Source organism: Dermacentor variabilis, chromosome 4 (genome assembly GCF_050947875.1).
Source record: "Dermacentor variabilis isolate Ectoservices chromosome 4, ASM5094787v1, whole genome shotgun sequence".
Classification (NCBI taxonomy): Eukaryota; Metazoa; Arthropoda; class Arachnida; order Ixodida; family Ixodidae; genus Dermacentor; species Dermacentor variabilis.
Window position 1 is genome coordinate 234,991,800 of NC_134571.1, and position 21,702 is coordinate 235,013,501.

The following is a 21,702-nucleotide window of genomic DNA, read 5'->3' on the forward strand; positions in this document are numbered from 1 at the left end:
GAAGTAGCATTTTTCAGGCTTGATGGTGAGGCTGGCAGTATGGATCGCAGTGAGGACACCCTCGAGTCATGCAAAATGTTCGTCAAACGTGCTCGAGAACACAACGACATCGTCCAAGTATACGAGGCAGGTTTGCAATTTGAGTTCAGCAAGCATGGTATCCATCGTCCGCTGAAAGGTGGCAGGTGCGGAACAGAGACCGAAGGGGAGAACTTTGAACTCATAAAGCCCATCAGGTGTCACAAATGCTGTTTTTTCACGACCCTGTTCATCAACTTCAATTTGCCAATATCCTGATTTAAGATCCAACGAAGAAAAAAACTTGGCATGTTGTAGACGATCCAATGCGTCATCGATGCGTGGCAATGAATAAACATCACGCTTGGTGACACGGTTCAACTTTCTGTAATCTCCACAGAAGCATAGTGTGTTGTCTTTCTTTCTAACACTACAGGGGAGGCCCACGGGCTGGTGGATGGCTGGATCACGTAGTCTTGGAGCATCTCTTTCACCTGATGCTTGATCGCTTCCCTTTCCACTGGAGACCCTCTGTAAGGATGCTGACGGACAGGACGTGCAGACTCGTCCGTAATAATGCGGTGCTTTGTGATGGACTTGCGCCGCACTTTGGATGACGTTAAAAAACAGTCCACAAATTCATTCGCGAGACTCAGTAGATGGTCTTTCTGATGGTCTGGCAGAGCGGCGTTAACGTGAATCCGTTCTTTTAGGCTGGGGAACCCAGATTGCTGAGACGATGCGGTTTCCAATGTGGCAATGTCAGTAACGTTAGTGATTTCGTGAAGAAATGAGCTCACTTCAGCCATGTCGTTCCTTGCGGTACATGCCGATACTCGTTGCTAAAGTTTGTTAGTAAAACAACTGAACGTTTGTTTTGCACCTGAAGAAGCCCTCTCGCTATACAAATGTGGTGCTCAAGAAGCAGGGGCATGTTTGCCTCAGCAATTCCTTCGGCGGCTTCCTCCATGTCGCGTTGGACAAGGGTAAGCACGCTGCTCTTGGGTGGCAACATGATGTGATCGTCAGTTACGCGAAGCGCGATGTCACGGTCGTTGTCATTACTGTTCACTATGGCTTGCGTAGTAGTGAAGCTGACTGTAGACTTGCAGGTCGATGATGGCACCATTCGCCTGAAGGAAATCCATGCCGAGTATAAGGTCCTTTGAACATTCAGGAAGATTGACGAAGTCGCCGATGTACGTTAAGCCCCGAATGTTGACTCGTGCCGTGCACCGGCCCATTGGAGTTATGAGATGCCCTCCTGCAGTACGAACCTGAGTTTCGGTCCATTGCGTCGAAACTTTGTTCAGTATATGTGCGAGATTCTGGCTCATAACAAACACATCCGCACCCGTGTCGATTAACGCCATGACCTCGTGGTCATCTGTGGTAACTGGTACGTCGCAGGATACTGACACGGAACTACACTGCTTTCTCTGCGTCTGAATTACGTCATATAGCGGTCGTTGCAGTGGAGGATCTTCAGCGTTCGCAACATCAGCGACCTCACCTCCGCAGGTCGCTGGACTCAGTTTTCCCGGGAGGCTGGGCTGAGTGAGCGACGTCTCGTTGCTCTCAGCTTGAATAGGGGCTGGAAGACCTGTTCCAGGTGGGTGACGGTGACCGGGGTTCTCGTGCTCTACATCGACATACGTGGAGAGCATATCAGCCAGTGTTCTGTTCAGACGTTCCATTAATCCATTGGTTAGAGGGTGATATGCAGTGTTCTGATATGCTGTTCGTCTTCACGGAATCGTGGGGCAAACGAGCTCCAGGCATCCGCGAGGTATGCTTTAATCTCCAGGGCGCATTCACCATTGTGCGGGCACAGCTCATTCAGTGAAAATTCACGGAGCCCAGCTCGTTGGTAGGGACACGCACTGTAGAGGTGATCGGCTTCACCGCAATGAAAACACAAGGGCCTCCGGTCTGCGGAGCGCCATACGACACTCTTGCAAGGTGGGTGTGTTTCAGCCATGAATGGCGTGCAACGAGGCGAGTGGCTTGTTCAACGGCGCGCACACCAAGAAGGTCCAGGACGTCACTCACATCGCAATCGGGGACAACGAACTTCGTGCAGCTTCCATATACGACATGTGAGGTTGTGGCTGCCGTACCTTGTGCTGTGGTGTCTCGCTTCGCTCTGGGACTTGGACTGCCTGCCTGATTTCCTCCCGGACGACCTCAGTCAGAGCAGGTCGCTGTACCGATGCTGGAGCCACCTGAAGCTTTTGAAGCTCTTCTCGAACGATAAGCCTAATGAGCTCCCACAAGGCATTGATATTGTCCAGGGATATAGCGAGAGAGTCACGCGATAGGGTCGACACGTCGCGGTTCTGCCTTGTTCGCTGCTGCAGTGCCTTTTCCATCGATACGGCTTCTGCGAGAAACTCTGCAACAATATTTGGTGGGTTGTGTATTAGGGCACCGAATAACTCTTGCTCGACACCGCGCATCAAGTTGCTGAGCTTCTTCTTTTTCTGGCATGGACGGATCCGCGCGTCGGAAAAGTCGGCACATATCTTTAAGAAACATTGCGACGCTTTCGTTCGGCCTCTGTACTTTCGCCTGAATTGCAGATTCAGCTCGCTCCTTGCGATCGAGGCTGGCGTATGTGCCGATTAGCTGCCGTCGGAATTCGTCCCATGTCGATAGGGCCCTGCCTCACGGTTCTCAAACCAGGTCCGTGCATAGTCCTTGAGAGCAAAGTAGGTGTTGCGTAGCTTGCGCTCTGTAGTCCAGCCGTTGAATTCTGCGACACGCTCAAAGTGATCGAGCCAGTCCTCTACATCCTCAAAGGTGTCCCCATGGAAGGACGTGGGGATTCGCGGCTGGTTCAGGACGACCTCGGTCGGGGCGGTCGAGGAAGAAGGTGGAACCAATGTATTCATCCTTCTGACTTGATTGCGTAGATGCTCGTGCTCAGGCGGCAGTCCTTGAAGTCGGCAGTTTTCCGTACCTGCACAGGAGTCAGCTCGACCGGACTTCGTACTGGGCTTGTAGACGGTGTTCGATCTGGGAGTGGTAGCACGTACCCCACACCTCCACCAGAAAAATGTAACGTAGATTGGAGACGGAGTCTTGCAAAATGTATGCTTCTCTTTAATGGCGGGGCAGAACAAGAGCGTGCAGCTTACGCACTTCATCGTCTTTCGTGGCGCCGACCTTTGCGCGCGCTGTTCTGCAGTGCAGGAGCCCCACACCTTTGTGTCAATATGCACAAATTGCACGCAGAATTGACGTCGACTTGGGGTGAAGGTCGCTTTCCGAGTTCTGCCTGGTGTTGTCTACAGGCAACAAACGCATTGGTGAAGAAGCTTACACAAACATTTCTTTAGTCTCTGTGTATTTTCTACATATCCACCAAACCTAAATGTTTTCCTTAGGGTTTTTCATGTTTCATCCCTAACAGTTAGTGCCCATTACAGTGTTGAAGATGTTTGCATGCTTTTTTCTTCTACGCACAGCACTTAAAGAAGAGCCATCCTGTCAGCCACCTAGGTCTACTCCTTTTGCTCAACTACATTTTTTAGCCCACTGATGAGAAAGACTTCTCTAGCATACCTGAAGGTCATGAAGAAGTAGAACAGGATTACCGGCTGCGTGAGATATTTGAAGACATACTAATGATTTTTTTTTCAGACAAGATTCAAAACATGAGTTCCAAATTTATTAGCTTTTTTTTACCATTTTTTATAAGGCTATTGAGTAAAACCATCTTCATTCTCAATTACTGAATGAATTCATCTTTGATAGCAGCAACATTCTTGTATCATATAGCGTGTGTTGATGTTGGGCAGTGCTTCCACAATAACAGCCTTTAGGGAGCTTTTATCTATGTGTAGCTGTTCGTTAGTCTCCTTCCCAGTAACCCCCACCATACATAGTGGCATGCAGATTGAAGTATTTGGAATTAGGGATGCTGCATCGAGGTTGATGTGGCTTCAGAAATTTACCACCGGACACTCGTGAGCCATGCAGATGTTGTGGAAGCAAATAAATTATATAGGGTGGTGCCTAATGACATTGTGCCCAAAAAGCTTTACTATGTCACCTGGGGCTGCTTGGCTAAGGCCATAATTGGCTTTTGAGGGTTCTCACTCGTATCACCCCCTACCTCCTGGAGGAACTCAACCACTTGAATGGCACCTTGCCACAGGCATCAGTTATTTCTTTTTGTCACAGATGATAATTAGACACGATTTCTTGTCTCACCCTGAAAACAATGTGGTTCGTGACAGTTCGAGAAGGTGGTGACCTCCAAGTTACTGTGGTCAGTGTGTAAGGCGACTAGCACAACATAAAGTTCCATCTCGTGCATCAGGCAGAATGCTGCTATTTCCAAATAAATTTGCTAAATAGGTCACAGAGGTGATTGTGAAGCTGAAGTCGAGTGCTTAGACAGATTGAGAATGTTAATGGTTGTGGAGATTCAAAGCTGCATCCTCAAATACTTTGCGCAGCTTGCATGACAATGTTGAAACTGGAACCTGTGTCGTGTGCAGTAATATTTCACTGTTTTGTCAGGTTTAAGACTGGTTTTACGACAGCTATGACAGAGCCAACTCCTTGGTGCACGCTTATGGTAGTGGTGACGAAGCCATCAGGAGCACTCCACACTTTTATGGATTACACAAAAACTGAACAAGCAAGCCCTATGAGCATCATATCCAATTCCTGCAGTAGAGCATACCCTTCTGATACGAGTCACAGCTTGGTGTATGAAAAATTGATGCCCAAATTCAGGGTTTTGGCAAATCCCTGAGAAATTACAGAAAGTTCTTGACCACCTTTACAGCACCGTTCCGTTGGTTTCGCTTTAACTGCTCATGCGATTTGGTATCTGGTGTGCCCGAGATCAAACACAATGGTATATGAATGATATTCATCCAGAACTTATATGTGTTGCTTGTCATATGGTCGAGGTTATCAGTTGGTGCTCAACTAAACAGCAACACAACGAACTCTGCAGTACATTTGAGGGCACCCACTGTGCAAGAGCTGCCATCCACAAAGAGAAATGCAAGTTTGGCATCACAATAATATCCTACTTGGGGCATATGAACGAAAACAAGCTCAAAGCTGTCACAGACATACCAAGACCATCCTCCAGAACTACTGCTGCTAATGGGCATGACCACCTATCTAGGTTTATTCGCTCCTAACATGACAAACACTACACCCATTGTCCAGCATGCTGTTTTCAAAGCATGGTTTGTCTGGAACCCACACAGGTTCCAGAATTCTCAAAATGGAAAGAAATACTTTCTTCAGATCCAGTGCTTGGCTGGTGCTCCTCAAGATGAGAGATCAGCTGCTAATCACAGCTGATGCATTGTGCTGTGGCCTAGTTGCAGTGCTCAGCCAAAAGCAAGACGATGGGCAACATGTTACTAGATACGCCTCAAGATATTTTGCAGAGACAGAATGCCTGGCTATGCCTAGATATAGAAAGAAGTACTTTCTTTCTCGCAAGCTCGAGATAAATTCTATAAATGGGGCAACAATCTGTTTCCCAATTTATAAAGTGTGCACATGATTGATGCATTATGAGGCAAAATGTACATCTTAGGCAAAGACTTTCCCGCAGCTGATACACTGTGAAGTTCTCATGTGAAGGAGAATAACAGGCACCACAAGGGCCTACCAAGATTGAAGGCTGTGCATGCTGCCTCTCCCCACCTTCTTTACAAGAACTGAAGAAAGAACAAGTGCTAGATTGATGCTGCTGCCAACTTTGCATTTTCACTCGAAAGAGCTGGACAAGAATGTTGAAACAGTTTTTCGTTTAAAATATTCTACGTGTTGCTTATTTTAATTGCCAGTTTTCGTTTTCGTCCCTTGTCCAGAGAATCGCCAACAAAAAGCACAATTTACAAACTGTTTATTATCACGAATAGCAGCGAGAACAGAAACCGAAACCAGGACGACGCACTCGTTGCGGGTACAGTTTTATTAACCTTGATCAATGCCTCGATGATAGTGCGCCGAAGCCAGCACATGCGTACAAAGGCGATGGATGCTACATTCATGAGAACAATATCTCGACATCGGTCAATGCTGCATAACATAAGCTTGCAGCTGTAGTTTTCACACATTTTTTACACGTGATACGCTTCGGTTCTTTTCGGATTTACTCTTCGACACGCCGGAAGAAGCACGGAAAGCCTTGGGAGATATGCAAAGGGGGAAGGCAGCTGGGGAGGATCAGGTAACAGCAGATTTGTTGAAGGATGGTGGGCAGATTGTTCTAGAGAAACTGGCCACCCTGTATACGCAATGCCTCATGACCTCGAGCGTACCGGTATCTTGGAAGAACGCTAACATAATCCTAATCCATAAGAAAGGGGACGCCAAAGACTTGAAAAATTATAGACCGATCAGCTTACTGTCCGTTGCCTACAAAGTATTTACTAAGGTAATCGCAAATTGAATCAGGAAGACCTTAGACTTCTGTCAAGCAAAGGACCAGGCAGGATTCCGTAAAGGCTACTGAACAATAGATCATATTCACACTATCAATCAGGTGATAGAGAAATGTGCGGAATATAACCAACCCTTATATAGCTTTCATTGATTACGAGAAAGCGTTTGATTCTGTCGAAACCTCAGCAGTCATGGAGGCATTACGGAATCAGGGTGTAGACGAGCCGTATGTAAAAATACTGAAAGATATCTATAGCGGCTCCACGGCCACCGTAGTCCTCCATAAAGAAAGCAACAAGATCCCAATAAAGAAAGGCGTCAGGCAGGGAGATACGATCTCTCCAATGCTATTCACAGCGTGTTTACAGGAGGTATTCAGAGACCTGGATTGGGAAGAATTGGGGATAAAAGTTAATGGAGAATACCTAAGTAACTTGCGATTCGCTGATGGTATTGCCTTGCTTAGTAACTCAGGGGACCAATTGCAATGCATGCTCACTGACCTGGAGAGGCAAAGCAGAAGAGTGGGTCTAAAAATTAATCTGCAGAAAACTAAAGTAATGCTTAACAGTCTCGGAAGAGAACAGCAATTTACAATAGGCAGCGAGGCACTGGAAGTCGTACTTCCAGTGCCTCGGACTTAGGGCAGGTAGTGACGGCGGATCTGGATCATGAGACGGAAATAATCAGAAGAATAAGAATGGGCTGGGGTGCGTTTGGCAGGCATTCTCAGATCATGAACAGCAGGTTGCCATTATCCCTCAAGAGAAAAGTATATAATAGCTGTGTCTTACCAGTACTCACCTACGGGGCAGAAACCTGGAGGCTTACGAAAAGGGTTCTACTCAAATTGAGGACGACGCAACGAGCTATGGAAAGAAGAATGATAGGTGTAACGTTAAGGGATAAGAAAAGAGCAGATTGGGTGAGGGAGCAAACGCGAGTTAATGACATCTTAGTTGAAATCAAGAAAAGGAAATGGGCATGGGCAGGACATGTAATGAGGAGGGAAGATAACCGATGGTCATTAAGGGTTACGGACTGGATCCCAAGGGAAGGGAAGCGTAGCAGGGGGCGGCAGAAAGTTAGGTGGGCGGATGAGATTAAGAAGTTTGCAGGGACGGCATGGCCACAATTAGTACATGACCGGGGTTGTTGGAGAAGTATGGGAGAGGCCCTGCAGTGGGCGTAACCAGGCCGATGATGAACATTTTAAATTGTGCCACTACGCACATGCCAACATTTCGTCACAATTTCTTCAAAGCGGCATTTAGTTCATCGAGTACACCGACAAAACATGCGTGGAAACGCTTTCGAGCACCTGTCTCAGCAATCCCCGCCGCCCTCCGCCCCCCCCCCTTTTTTTTCTATACCGCCGCTAATTAATGCACGTATGAGTTAACCCCCACATACAAATCACGCGTGGCGTGTCCCTTATTCACTCCGAATTAAAAGTCGGTGCTGTAAACTTACGTACGTACAGTGCTATACATCGCGGCTAGTCGCGTCGGAATCCCGTGTTTCTCTAGGTTTAACGCCCGTTCAATACCTATGTAGAATCCAACAATCGGTTTGCTCTGGCGCAGTTAGAAGACGATCGTCGTCGTGCTCTTTGCACACCACAAACGCGCCACGCACACACACACAACTAGATTGCGCAAAACGCGCTGTTCCACCTTGCATCGCTTCGTTCGTGGTCGTGCTGTTTGCGCGAACGAACGCGTCACACACGCAACTCGATTGCTGTTTGCGCACGCCAAAACGCGATGTTCCACCTTCGTTCGTTGTCGTGCTATTTGCGCATACACATTCGTCACACGCGCAACTAAATTGCTCTTTGCACACACCAAGCGCGCCACACACACACAACTTCAATTGCCGTAAAACGCGCTGTTCCGCCTTGTATCGCTTCGTTCGTGGTGGTGCTGCTTGCGTGCACGCACAATGAACCGCCTACCCTGCTACTCTGGCGAGTTGGCACAAACAATACTACCACATACTATCTGCGCTATGGTATATTTCTATGGGCCCCGCGCGCGCGCGCATGGGGACTAGGGCGTTTCAGGAGCTAGGTGCGTTTTTTACACGACACCTAGGGACCTACGCTCCCCTAGGGCGAAAAGTTACCTAGATATATAGTTCCCGTTGGTGCCGCGGGGGCGGCGCTGCAGTAGACCGGCTGGAAATGCGGTTGTTTGCTTTAAATCAGGGGTACAATCAGGACTCGACGGGAACCAAAGGTCAGTGGGTCGCCTCGCATTGGGCGCTCACGGGAAGACTACAAATGAAGCTGTGCAAGGGGATATGGGCTGGACTAGTTTTGAAGTGAGGGAAGCTCGCAGTAAAATTGAGTATGAAGAACGGCTGAGGAATATGGAGGAAAGTAAATGGGCTGGGAGAGTGTTCAGGTATCTGTACAGGCAAAACATTGATTCACAGTGGAGGAAAAGAACTAGGAAGCTTACCAGCAAGTATGCGGCCTGTGGGGTGGGCAACACAGCAACAAAGAAGGTCAAGCGGAAAGTCAGAGAGGCTGAATTAATCTCATGGGTGGCGGCAATGGAAAAGAAACCTGCCATGAGTAACTACTTAAGGGGAAAAAACGAAATTAGGAAAGAAACCATTTATGATAACTCAAAGGGAAGCTCATTACTTTTCGAAGCGAGATCGGGATGCCTTAGAACACGCACCTATAAAGCGAGATATAAGAAGGAAGAAGAAGCATGTGCTTGCTGCGGTAAAGCTAGGGAAACGACGGAGCATATTTTATTAGAATGTGAAGACGTCTATCCAGCGGTCGATTTAGGCACCACTGGCCTCCTTGAAGCCCTTGGGTTCAGCGGGAGCAATGGTAAAGCAAACAGGTCCGCAATAGACATCAGTAAGAGGCGATTGGAGGATTGGTGGAAGAAAAGTAGGGAAACGACAAAAGACGGAGACGTACAAAAGCACAGTTCGCAATAGGGTATCAGAAAATTTGGACGTGGTAGTTCATAGTGTCTTTTTTTTGTTTCTCATTGGTTAACCTAGGTAGGATATTAGGCAGCATAGTAGCAAGAGCTTGGTGGCGCAAGCCACCGCCCCGTTCCAAAGGGGACGCTCATAACATCCATCCATCCATCCATGTACAGGCGAGCGAATGTAAATGCGCGGCCCGCGCGCGTGCCCTTGCTCGGAGGGGACGCGGAGGAGGCGGCTGTAGACTCGACGGGATGTCGAGAGGTGGCGCTCGCCCTTTTTGGAGGGCCTCCGTCTTGGGCGGCAGGCGGAGAGGAGGCGGCGGCTGTTTCGCCCACGACCTTACTTGGCGACCTGTTCACCGGCACCGCCTCCGTAGCCCCCGATTTTTTACTGCTTGTTTAGTTCATTCTTAGTTCGCCCGACCGCCGCTGCTCTCCGTGGCGCTACAACTTACCCCCACGCCGAGTGCGGGCTGGCGTAGCGGTAGCAGTGGCGGCTTCTTCGTTGTGTTTTTGTGCGCATCTGAACACCGTGTTTCCGGCTGTTCTGATTGCTGCCCGCATACGTGCCAAGAACGCAATTACTGCTGAGAGCCTGAACATTTCGTAGGCCGTAAAAATCATCGCCCGCGATGGTGTATTACTGCGTTCCGCTCTGCAAATCGAGCGGGCGCACAGCGAAGGGTATCACATTCCACGAGTTTCCTGTAACACAACTGCGAAGGTGCTGCATCAAGTGTGGCTCCTGTGCTTGTTAGGGGGCCAACGCCGCTTAAGAAGTTTGCAGACCTAGTGCTGCCGTCACTCACAAAAAATCCGCTGTTTGTGTGCTCGAAGGACACCACAGAGCCTCACAGAAGGGCACTGCTAAAGCTGATTGTCCACAAGTTTATGAGGCCATTTTTGTCTAATTTTGCCTCTGATCTCACAGAAGAGCACGCCAAACGGCAATTAATTAATGCCAAACCGAAATCTCGAAAGGTCCTAAAAGTGTAAGGATCTGGCTGACCTGAAATAAAGTTCTGGCCACGACCGGCTATTGTGTCCGGCAAACAAGCTTTTCTAGTCTGGTTTTATTCCTTTTTCATGTAGAGTGCGTCTTGAAATGATTAAAAATCGGGTGAATGCCCATGAAAATGAGTAAGTGTGCATGGCGCGCTTTTTGTCGTAAATTGGCGGAAAGTAGCGCGGCTTCGCCCTGGGATGCTGCTAGGTACAGAGCAGAAGCAATCATGTTGAGATTGTGCAGCTGTACGCGCAAAAAAGCCGCTCGAGTAGCACCAGAGCCGCGCCCACCACTACAACCGCTCTTTGAGCTTGTTTAGCTGCAAAACTGCTGCGCTGAGAAAGAAAAATATTACCGCTATCAGCCGTTAGTCGGGTACAGCTTTTTGTGGCCATGCAGGGGAATTGCTACGAGCGCGAGACGCCTGCTTCTGCGCTGTTCTCGCACGCTCATGAGCCAGAGACTTAAGCGTGTTAGCTGACAGCTCGCGCTCTTAACTACCACTGTATACAGAAAGCTGTCCATGATTATTGCATCTTATAAATATTAACACGTCTTTGCGGTGCGTGCTTAAAAAACGATGCGGTTTAACTCGGCTTACCGGCAACACGGTAACGCAAGCGTACTGAAGCTAACAGAAGCGCACGGCGGGCGCTGCCGAAATGAGGGTAAGTTGTGGCGCCACCTGTTGCGGCGCGCCGTCCCTCCTGAACAGTCACGTGGTATTTACGCGGACACGCGCCGCCATAGGAGCCGGCGTAGTGAGCAGGTCGCGAGTAATAAAGCCGGTCGTGGTTTCGCCCGAGTGTGGGGAAATGGTGCTGCCGTGGTCCGGTTGCTGCACCTGGCAGCTGGCTGCCGTGTGCTCCTCCGGGCTGGGGGGAGTGCTCGACGGCTGCTTACGTCGCCCGGTTGGCTCATCGTCCTCGCTCTCCGTCTCGCGGGCGCGTTTCCGAGAGCTGGACATATCCATGTCCTCGTCGTCGGAGGGGGGGGGGGGGGGAAGCGGGACCGAAGCATGGGGCTCCTGTACTGGGGGCCGTGCTGGAGAGGCTTCGAAGCGGTAGTAGGCAGGGGGGTGGGTGGGGAGGATCCACAGGGAGATCGACGGTGGTGGCCCGTTGACTGAGCCACTGGCCCAGCATACGAGTGGCACGAAGTTCCAGGTCCTCCCTTGCCCGGAGTTCGTCGAGGGATGCAGGGCCGAGAGTCACCAGGCTCAAACTGGCATGGCGACGGTGGCGAACGCGTGGCGGGCGCTCTCCGGGCGAAGCGAAAACCATCTTGGCCCGAGACTTCAGAACGGCACGCAGCCTATCATATCTTTCGCGAAACGACCCTCAGACGTTGGACGCGTCGGCTTTGTTTGCCTGGCTAAGCTTTGCACCAACAGGTGGCTGGTTGGTGAGACGATTAGCGAAGGTATATCGAATATATTTTTTTTTAAGTTAGGTGAGCACGGCTGGCAACTTCTCACTGTTCGATCATCAAGCTCATAGTTTATTGTTCCCGGTGTGTGGAGAAATTGGCTCATGCTCACAAGCCTCGGAGTATATTTTAAGTCATATGCCGTTGGCACTGGCTTCATTAGGCGTACTACAGAAAAAAAAAAGTTGAGGCAGTTTTGAACTAGCCTGCTCGTTAGGAAAAATTCGTAGCGTTCATTGCCCAGGAAAACTTTTGGAGGTGAAGGACAACTGTCGTGGAAATAAGGAGCCCAGCTTGGGATGGTTTCCATTGAGATGTGGCGCCCATATTCATCCCTTGAATTGTTTCTGCTGCAAGGCGCAAGGTTTTCAGAGCAGCATAATATTTGGCCCTATTTCGGTGGCTTAAAGCTAAAGTGGGATGGCGTGATGACATCAAGGCATACCACTTTGACACCAGATCCATGAACCATGCTGTCGTTTCGGCAGATGGGTCAAGCAGCCCTTCTTTTACCAAAAATCGAATGGCCGGTGCAGCTTCTCTGAAGAATTGGAGAGCTACACTAACCTTCATTTTTGTGAAGTGGCCGCAGCTCACATGAACCTCTGATAGAGCAAGGGCTACTTTAAGTTCGCTCTCTGCGTCGTAGTCCACCGCTGCCTGGACGTGCTCCAGTTTCACGTTCAGTGACGGCAGGTTACTGTCGAGCAGGGTGGCATCGCTCAGTGTAGAGGCTTTGGAGCTTAAAAGTTGCCCTCGTAGGTTCCTCAACACATGTTCTGCATCGGCAGTGAAAAAAAGCTCTTTACCGTCCAAATACAGGTGTGGTATCGAGCACACTGTGGTGGAATTTCTGCGGCTCAAAAACCCGAATTCTCGCCACATTGCTCATTTGCCGATTCCATGTCACATGTGCACGGACTCTTAGGGAAATCTGGCTACAGCGCCGGGTGATGTCGAGCACACAGGCTTTGAGCTGGGCACCTTCTACGTGTTGGCCAGTGAATTCATATCCGATGACCTGCTTCCACTCAAAATCAATTCCGCCCAACATGAACACCAACGCGTGATTGGCAGGCTCCTCTGGCTTTGAAGGAAGTGTTGTACCTCCAAGGAGAATGTCTTCAGTTCTATCCAATTCAAATGCTGTAGCTATTTCCATCTCGTCTAGAAACAGCACGCAATCTTTCAGCACGTTTTCCATAGTCTCAGCCTTGCACTTCATGACATCAAAAACTGGAAGGTTGCTTCCATTCCAGGAATGAACCTCAGTCCCTGGATCCTCCGCGCCAACGTCCTGCTGGATGGACGTTGGCACTTCCCCAATGTCTCATAGCCGGTCGTTCCGCAAGCGAACTTAATTTGCAAACCTTGTTTAACTGTCTCCGTAGACCATGTGTGACCCTGGGTGCTATTTTTAGAAAGAGCAGAAATCTGATCTGAATTCAAGAACTGCATATTTTTTGCGAAATTATCCGCCTTACTTTCAAGCTTTTGCACTTGCTTTTTGAGGTTTTGGATTGTGTTCTTAGCAATTGTGTGATGTGATGTGTAATTAACCAAGGCAACTGATTCCCTTTTCAAGAGGAAATGTCTTAAGTGTGTGTGTTGAGATTAAGGTTGTTGCATGAGCCAATCGACAGTACAATTGATTAGGTAGAAATGCTTCTCGATAAGAGCGGCAGAAGCAGCATAGATACACACATGTGCGCACACACGCACACATAGATGCGCACATACATACGTAGTGCATACATACATACATACATACATACATACACACACATACATACATACATACCTTGTTAAAATCAAAATAAGTGACGCATGTCGGGCCAGCGGCTCAAATACTGCTGAAATGTTTCCGAGCGACCACCACTCTTTCCATAACAAATGTATGCATTTTTAAAGAATGAGGCGGTGAATCAAATGGGAAATACCTACCTCTGAATGGGAAAACCATGGGTACAGCACTTGGCTTCAGCTTCTTCCATCCATCTGCTCAGTTTTGTTCAAAACAGGGTTCTTCAAAGTGAGCCTAGACGAAAAATTGTTTTAATATGGTCTATTGTTGAGTAGCCTTTACGGAATCCTGCCTGGTTCTTTCCTTGGCAGAAGTCTAAGGTCTTCCTGATTCGATTTGCGATTACCTTAGTAAATACTTTGTAGGCAACGGACAGTAAGCTGATCGGTCTATAATTTTTCAAGTCTTTGGCATCCCCTTTCTTATGGATTAGGATTATGTTAGCGTTTTTCCAAGATTCCGGTACGCTCGAAGTCATGAGGCATAGCGTATACAGGGTGGCCAGTTTCTCTAGAACAATCTGCCCACCATCCTTCAACAAATCTGTTAACTGATCCTCCCCAGCTGCCTTCCCCCTTTGCATAGCTCCCAAGGCTTTCTTTACTTCTTCCGGCGTTAGCTGTGGGATTTCGAATTCCTCTAGACTATTCTCTCTTCCATTATCGTCGTGGGTGGCATTGGTACTGTATAAATTTCTATAGAACTCCTCAGCCACTTGAACTATCTCATCCTTATTAGTAATGATATTGCCGGATTTGTCTCTTAACGCATACATGTGATTCTTGCCAATTCCTAGTTTCTTCTTCACTGCATTTAGGCTTCCTCTGTTCCTCAGAGCATGTTCAATTCTATCCGTATTATACTTCCTTATGTCAGCTGTGTTACGCTTGTTGATTAACTTCGAAAGTTCTGTCTATTCTAGCTGTAGCGTTAGATGCTTTAATACATTGGCGTTTCTTGATCAGATCTTTCGTCTCCTGCGATAGTTATCTGGTATCCTGTCTAACGGAGTTACCACCGACTTCTATTGCACACTCCTTAATGAAGCCCATAAGATTGTCGTTCATTGTTTCAACACTAAGGTCTTCTTCCTGAGTTAAAGCCGAATATCTGTTCTGTAGCTTGATCCGGAATCCCTCTATTGTCCATCTTACCGCTAACTCTTTGATCGGCTTCTTAAGTACCAGTTCATTCCATTCCCTCCTTAAGTCTAGGCTTATTCAAGTTCTTACCATCCTATGGTCACTGCAGCGCAACTTGCCGAGCACGTCCACATGTTGTATGATGCCAAGGTTAGCGTGGAGCATGAAGTCCATTTCATTTCTAGTCTCGCCATTCGGGCTCCTCCACGTCCACTTTCGGCTATCCCGCTTGCGGAAGAAGGCAATCATTATCCTCGTATTATTCCGTTCTGCAAGCTCTACTAATAAATCTCCCCTGCTATTCCTAGAACCTATGCCATATTACCCCACTGACTTCTCTCCAGCCTGCTTCTTGCCTACCTTGGCATTGAAGTCGCCCATCAGTATAGTGTATTTTGTTTTGACTTTACCCATCGCCGATTCGACGTCTTCATAGAAGCTTTAGACTTCCTGGTCATCATGACTGGATGTAGGGGCGTAGACCTGTACAACTTTCATTTTGTACCTCTTATTAAGTTTCACAAGACCTACCACCCTCTCGTTAATGTTACAGAATTCCTGTATGTTACCAGCTATATTCTTATTAATCAGGAATCCGACTCCTAGTTCTCGTCTCTCTGCTAAGTGCCGGTAGCACAGAACGTGCCCGCTTTTTAGCACTGTATATGCTTCTTTTGGCCTCCTAACTTCACTGAGCCCTATTATATCCCACTTACTGCCCTCTAATTCCTCCAATAGCACTGCTAGACTCGCCTCACTAGATAACGTTCTAGCGTTAAACGTTGCCAGGTTCATATTCCAATGGCGGCCTGTCCGGAGCCAGGGATTCTTAGCACCCTCTGCTGTGTCGCAGGTCTGACCACCGCCGTGGTCAGTTGCTTCGCAGCTGCTGGGGACTGAAGGCCGGGGTTTGATTGTTGTGTTCATATAGGAGGTTGTGGCCTAGTACAGTACTGCACCAGGGTGGCCAATCCTGCTCTGGTGAGGGAGTGCGTTACCGGTTCTAGTCACCGGGATCAGGCCACACTCCACGCCTGTTTATGCAATTTTATGAACACTCGGATTTTATTTATCCGGTGGAAAATTGCGCGGCACCAGGATTCGAACCACGGACCTCTTGCACGCGAGGCGGGTGTTCTACCTCTACGCCACCGCTGCACCGCCTGCACCGCCAAATATCAGAAGGCCGCAAAAGCATGAACACATAAAATCGTATGTGTGGTTTTTAGAAACAGTTGCACAGACAAGCTGTACGTAAGCCCAAAAATGGATTTGGTGCTGCTGAGAAATCGGGTACTTACACTGCATATACATGAGTAGTTCTTCGGCTGCCACTTGTCCCGCTTGATTTTCACAGTCCACAAAAGTCGTCTTCTCCTCTCTACAGTTCTATCTGCGTCCCCTCTGGCCTCGCACGTTAGTACAAAGGTTTCTGCAATGCTTCTGAGGGGAGTCACGGATAATTACAGCTGTCAAGCAGTTAATTGGCGTCGGTCAGGGAGCTCCACAGGGTATTGTCCACATTCGACGCGGTCGAGTGAAAACTAGTTTTTCCCGTCGCCTTTTCTCTTTTACTCGCGCCTATCATCTATATACAAGCTCTCAACCACCTCCCGACGCGGTGTGTGTGACAGCAGCAGCCCACATCAGCAGTAGCAGCAGTGGGAAAGTCGAAAGAAGAGGCAAAGAAAGCTGCACTTTAAAAGAAAAGGTTTTATTTCACACTCAGGCTATGAGCTGGGCTTTGCGAAGCAGGCGCAGCACCTCGCCACAATAGAGGTCAGGGTAGAGGCCCATGTGCTGCACGTGCTTAGAGTCATCGAACGTGCACAAGGTGACGTCGGTGCCCCTCTGGCGCCACTGGTTGGCAACCCGCAGATTGTCCTCAATGGAGGCAACCTGGTCACGCTTCGAGTTGATCATTAGCGCTGGGCAGGTGAGCGGGCTCTCGTGAAAGGCGCGCGACGACGCCTTCCAGTGCACCGTGGACACGGGATAGAGCATGAGCCGTTGCAGGCGGATCATCAGCTCCAGCACTTTGCGAATCACCTGGTTCCGGGTGAGCGCCGTGGGGAAGCCCTTGGGGATACCTTCATAGTCCACCAGGCTGTCGTAAACCTGCACGAACCGATCGCAATAAGCCACAGTGCAACGCCGACAACCTTATGCACACCCTATTTTGGGCGCAGCTCTGTGTATTCTGGGAACATACTTCTTCAGCTTGTCAGGCTTGAACATTGTGCGCACACGCAAAACTATTAAATAGCGAAAAATGATACACCCAGACGAAACGACTAATAAATATTTTTATCCAGTGTGGGAATTTGGGAACATTGATATGCCATAAGGTACAATACAGAAGGGACAAAAAGACAGGAACACAAAGAAAGAACACACGGTCATGCTCAACCTGCCGTGGTTCCTCAATGGCTTTGATGTTGCGCTACTATAAAAGCACGAGGTTGCGGTATCAAATCCCGGCTTCTCAGCCACATTCCGATGGGGGCAAAATGCAAAAGCGCCCGTGTGTCGTGCATTGCGTGCATGTTAAAGAACCCCAGGTGGTCGAAATTAATCCGCAGTCTACGGCGTGCCTCACAATCATATATCATGCTTTTGGTACACCTAAGAATGTAATAGTCGCCTCCCCCCCCTCCTTCTTTTTGTGTCCCTGTCCCGTTCGCGCTCTCACTATGACCAACTCGCTCAGCTACAGTTGATATTTCTGGACACAAAGAAATGCACACCCACATACACCAGTTCACTCATAGTATTATTTTATGTTAAACATGTTAAACTTTTTAACATCGCTATAATCATCATGGTTGCAAGCAGATTTTCTTCTTCAATCATACAGGGTCCATTATGATAGCAATGCCTAATACGCATGATTTTATTATGACGCGACTACCCATGGAAGCGCGGTAAAATCGGCCGGGAAATGTGGCGAGGGTTCTGCCCTGCCAAAGCAGACGATCGCCAGTTTACTCCGAGCAGTGTGAGCGGATAACACGGCTCGATGGAGCGTTCGCTTGAACAGCGGTACGCTATCAAGTTTTGCGTGAAGCTTGGAAAGAATGCAACTGAAACATTCCAGATGCTTCAAGAGGCCTTCAAGGACGACTGCATTACACAGTCAGAGTCCAGGAGGTGGCACAAGGTGTTTAAGGAGGGCCAGGAGGAGGTCGCCGACGAACCCCGTTCTGGACGCCCAGCAACGATCCGAACCGACGAAAACGTGGATCGTGTGCACGAAGTTTTGCGTTCCGACCGTCGATTGAGCATCCACCAAATTGCTGACACTTTACACATGTCCACATTTGCAGTACATGGGATAGTGACCGAGGATCTACAAATGCGCAAAGTCTGCACGAAGCTCGTGCCGAAAGTATTGACGGAACATCAGAAAGAACTTCCGAGTTTTGCGCTGTCAAGAATTGTTGGATTTGATCGAAAATGAGCGGAACTTCCTTAATCTGTCATAACCGGAGACGAATCCTGAATAATACTACTAATAAATAATAATAATAATAATAATAATATCCTTTATTTCATGAAAATATTACACATTCCAAAAACCGGTCAGCCCACGCCATGAAGAGGTTTGTCGGGCTGTACCCGGCAGTCAGCGACAAGTACTAAAAAAAAAAGCAAGGTTAGCAAGCTATAAACTGAAGCAATTTACAAAAAACAAAAGCAAACTACAACGCAAAAGGAGGCTATAACACAAAAGCAAAGTACCACAAACAAAACGTGAGCTATGAGCAAACGCAAGCTACAAAAGATATGCAGGAAAACAAACAAGGATACACACCAATCTAGACCAAACGAAACTAATCGAAACTATAGCACGGGCTCTAATAGTGTCGTAGTAGTGTAGTGTCGGCTGTCTGTAGGCTGCTGGTTCTTCATCCGTAGGCGGGCGAGCTTTTTATTTATTTATTTATTTCATCATTCATTATTAGTACAGAAGGAGGTCCCGGAGTTACAAGATCTGTCAGGGGGACCTCCCATTAGTAATTTAACAATGCAGGAATTAATACATTATGGTAACATAGCAGCGACAGACATCAGAAAACACGAAGTTAATGAAGCAAATAAACAAACACAGAATGGTGCTTGCAATAATTGAAGTTCAAAACATAAGCAAATGAAACCGATACAGCGTATGAATAAATAAATATGTAGTAACTGACATGTTATGGAAACATAGGAATGACACATATCAAAGAACACGAGGTTAATGTAACAGATAATTAGAAACAAATATATGCTTACAATACGCAAAATTCAAAGGTTATATAGACTATGCGACAAAAAATTTAAAACGCCTAAGAAAGGAAAAAAAAAGAAGACAAAAGGAGACATAGAATAAACAATAAATAAAAGCTATCGATACATTAGGCAAATGCAGAATCATTGAAAACTGGCCAATAAATTTGTACACAATATATACTTATAGTAATGAATCATTAGCCAGTAGTGTCGTTAGTAAACATTTCTTCGTATCTCTCCTGAATGTTAATGTTGTGCGGCAGGCTTTATTATGGGGTGGTAGTTTGTTCCAGTATTTAATGGCCGTAAAAAGGGAAGTAAACATTCCATAATTAGTGTTTATTCGAGGGAGTAAAAAATTATTGTTAGACGAAAATCTCGTATTGTTAGCGTTGGTAAGAGCAGAGTTATTAAATGCATCTAAATTTACTTCATGATTTAGTGTGCGGTATATTAGTAAAACCAATTTGAGCTGGATCATGTAACGTAACGGTAGTATTTTTAAGGAACTGAAAGTTGGTACTGCATGTGACTTGTAACTAGAGAAATTGATGATCCTCAAGGCTTGATTTTGTAAATGTTGTAGATGTATTATGTGCGAGCAATATGTGTTTCCCCAAACTGAGATGCAGTATTGCAAGTGGCAATGAATAAATGCGTAATAAAGTGAAGTTCTAACGTTGTGTGGAAAATATGAGCGCGTTAGAATTAGTACTTTTATTCCAAAGGCAATTTTTTTGAGACCATGTCAGCATGCAAGTTAAACTTAAGTTGGGGGTAAAGTTTGACGCCAAGGAAGACAACTTCATGCACAGGTGACAGAACATGAGTTTGCAAGACGAGCGGTGGCGCGGGCGCGATGACGCGTTTATGTGTATGAAAAAGCATAAACTGAGTTTTCGAAGGGTTGATGTGAAGTTTGTTATTTGTGCACCACGCAGATAAGTTGCTTTGGTCAGAATTTAGTCGTTTTATTACAGTGCTTATGCATTTGCTATTAGTAAATATAGTCGTGTCGTTAGCATATAGTATAGATGAAGTACTGGTTAAACAGTGAGGAAGATCATTAATGTACACCAGGAAAAGTAAAGGGCCTAAAAGTGCGCCTTGTGGCGCACTTTTAGGTCCTTTAAATGTTATGTTATCATCAAATGTTATCATCAAATGTTATCGCGGACATCCTGCAGTCCTGCACCACGAGGCACAAGCTGTCCACGTCATACCATCTGCAAACAAATGGCCTCACGCAGCATCTCAATCGCACTCACAGACATACTCGCGAAATAAGTCTATTCAACCACACTTCAGTCTCTTCAGACCACACTGACTGGGACCTCACTCTACCGTTTGTCACATTTGCTTATATTTCCTCGTGCCACGACACCGCCGGTTATTCCCGATTTTTCTTTCTGTTCAGCTGAGAACCAGCACTGCCCCTCGACACAACCCTCCCTGTTCACGAAGCACCGACCGGTGAATATGCACTTGGCGCCATCACCCAAGTGAAATTGCCTGTGACCGCCTTCTGAAATCACAAGAGAGTCAAAGGCGTTTGTATGACCGGCGACACCGAGACGTGCACTTCCTGCCTGGTTCTTTGGTGCTTCTATGGTCTCCGTCGCGTCAGGTCGTCCTGTCTGAAAAACTGCTGTCTCGTTACACAGGCCCATACCGAGCACTTCGTGCCGTGACTTTCATCACCTACGAGATCACCCTTATGCCTCATCTGCTTCCCAGTCCAGTGATAGCGTGCACAAGCAATATCACCCTCCCAGTGATGACATTTAGATGCTCCGGGACGTCGCCTCTTCTGCCGGGGGATTATGCTACACGCGTGTGGTATTTGATTCTTTGAACGAGGCGTGTGGGCACCATCACTCGAGAAAAGAGGAGGAAGAACAAACAGGGCTCGCGGTGTGAATCTAACCGGTCAGTGCTACAACCGCAGATGTAAATATAACCCGTATATAGTTGCTCGTCTTTCTGACTCATCCTTCGCGTAACAATATTTTATATAATACTGGGAGTAAGCTAATGGGCCTATAATTTTTTAATTCTTTAACATCTCCCTTTTTGTGGATTAGTATAATGTTTGCATTCTTCCAGTTTTCTGGGACCCTTGCAGTCGATAGACACTTCATATAAAGAGCCGCCAGTTTTTCAAGCATTATGTCTCCTCCAGCTTTGATTAAATCGACTGTTATTCCTTCTTCTCCTGCTGCTCTTCCTCGTTTCATGTTTTGCAAGGCCCTTCTGATCTCATCGCTAGTTATAGGAGGAGTTCCTCTATCCTGTTCATTACTGTTCCTAATCGAGGTATCCTGACTCCTCTGGGTACTGTACAGGTCAGTATAGAATTCTTCTGCTCCTTTTACTATATCTTCGAGATTGCTGATAATATTACCCTGCTTATCTTTCAGTGCATACATCTTGGTTTGTCCCATGGCAAGTTTCTTTCTTGCCGATATCACGTTGCTCCATTTTTTATGGTTTCTTCTGTCTTTCTCACGTTATACTTTCGAATATCCCTTATTTTCGCCTTGTTGATCAGTTTTGACAGTTCCGCGAATTCCATCCTATCTCTTGAGTTGGACACTTTCATTTTTTGTCGTTTCTTTATTAGGTCCTTTGTTACTTGGG

The 21,702-nt window shown here is 47.3% G+C and overlaps 1 protein-coding gene across 4 annotated transcripts in view; it reads right to left on the minus strand.

Annotated features, from left to right (window-relative positions):
- Nucleotides 1–16,480: 16,480 nt before the first annotated feature.
- The window catches only part of l(2)k09913 (transmembrane protein 53-like lethal (2) k09913), a 200,202-nt gene continuing 194,980 nt past the window's right edge, over nucleotides 16,481–21,702 (minus strand). For 3 of the 4 annotated variants that reach the window (XM_075691106.1, XM_075691104.1, XM_075691105.1), the window contains one exon: nucleotides 16,481–16,905. In XM_075691106.1, the coding sequence (XP_075547221.1) occupies nucleotides 16,513–16,905 (393 nt within the window). In that variant the 3' untranslated portion in view covers nucleotides 16,481–16,512. The remainder of the gene's footprint in view (nucleotides 16,906–21,702) is intronic. The other variant, XM_075691107.1, reaches the window with a different exon arrangement.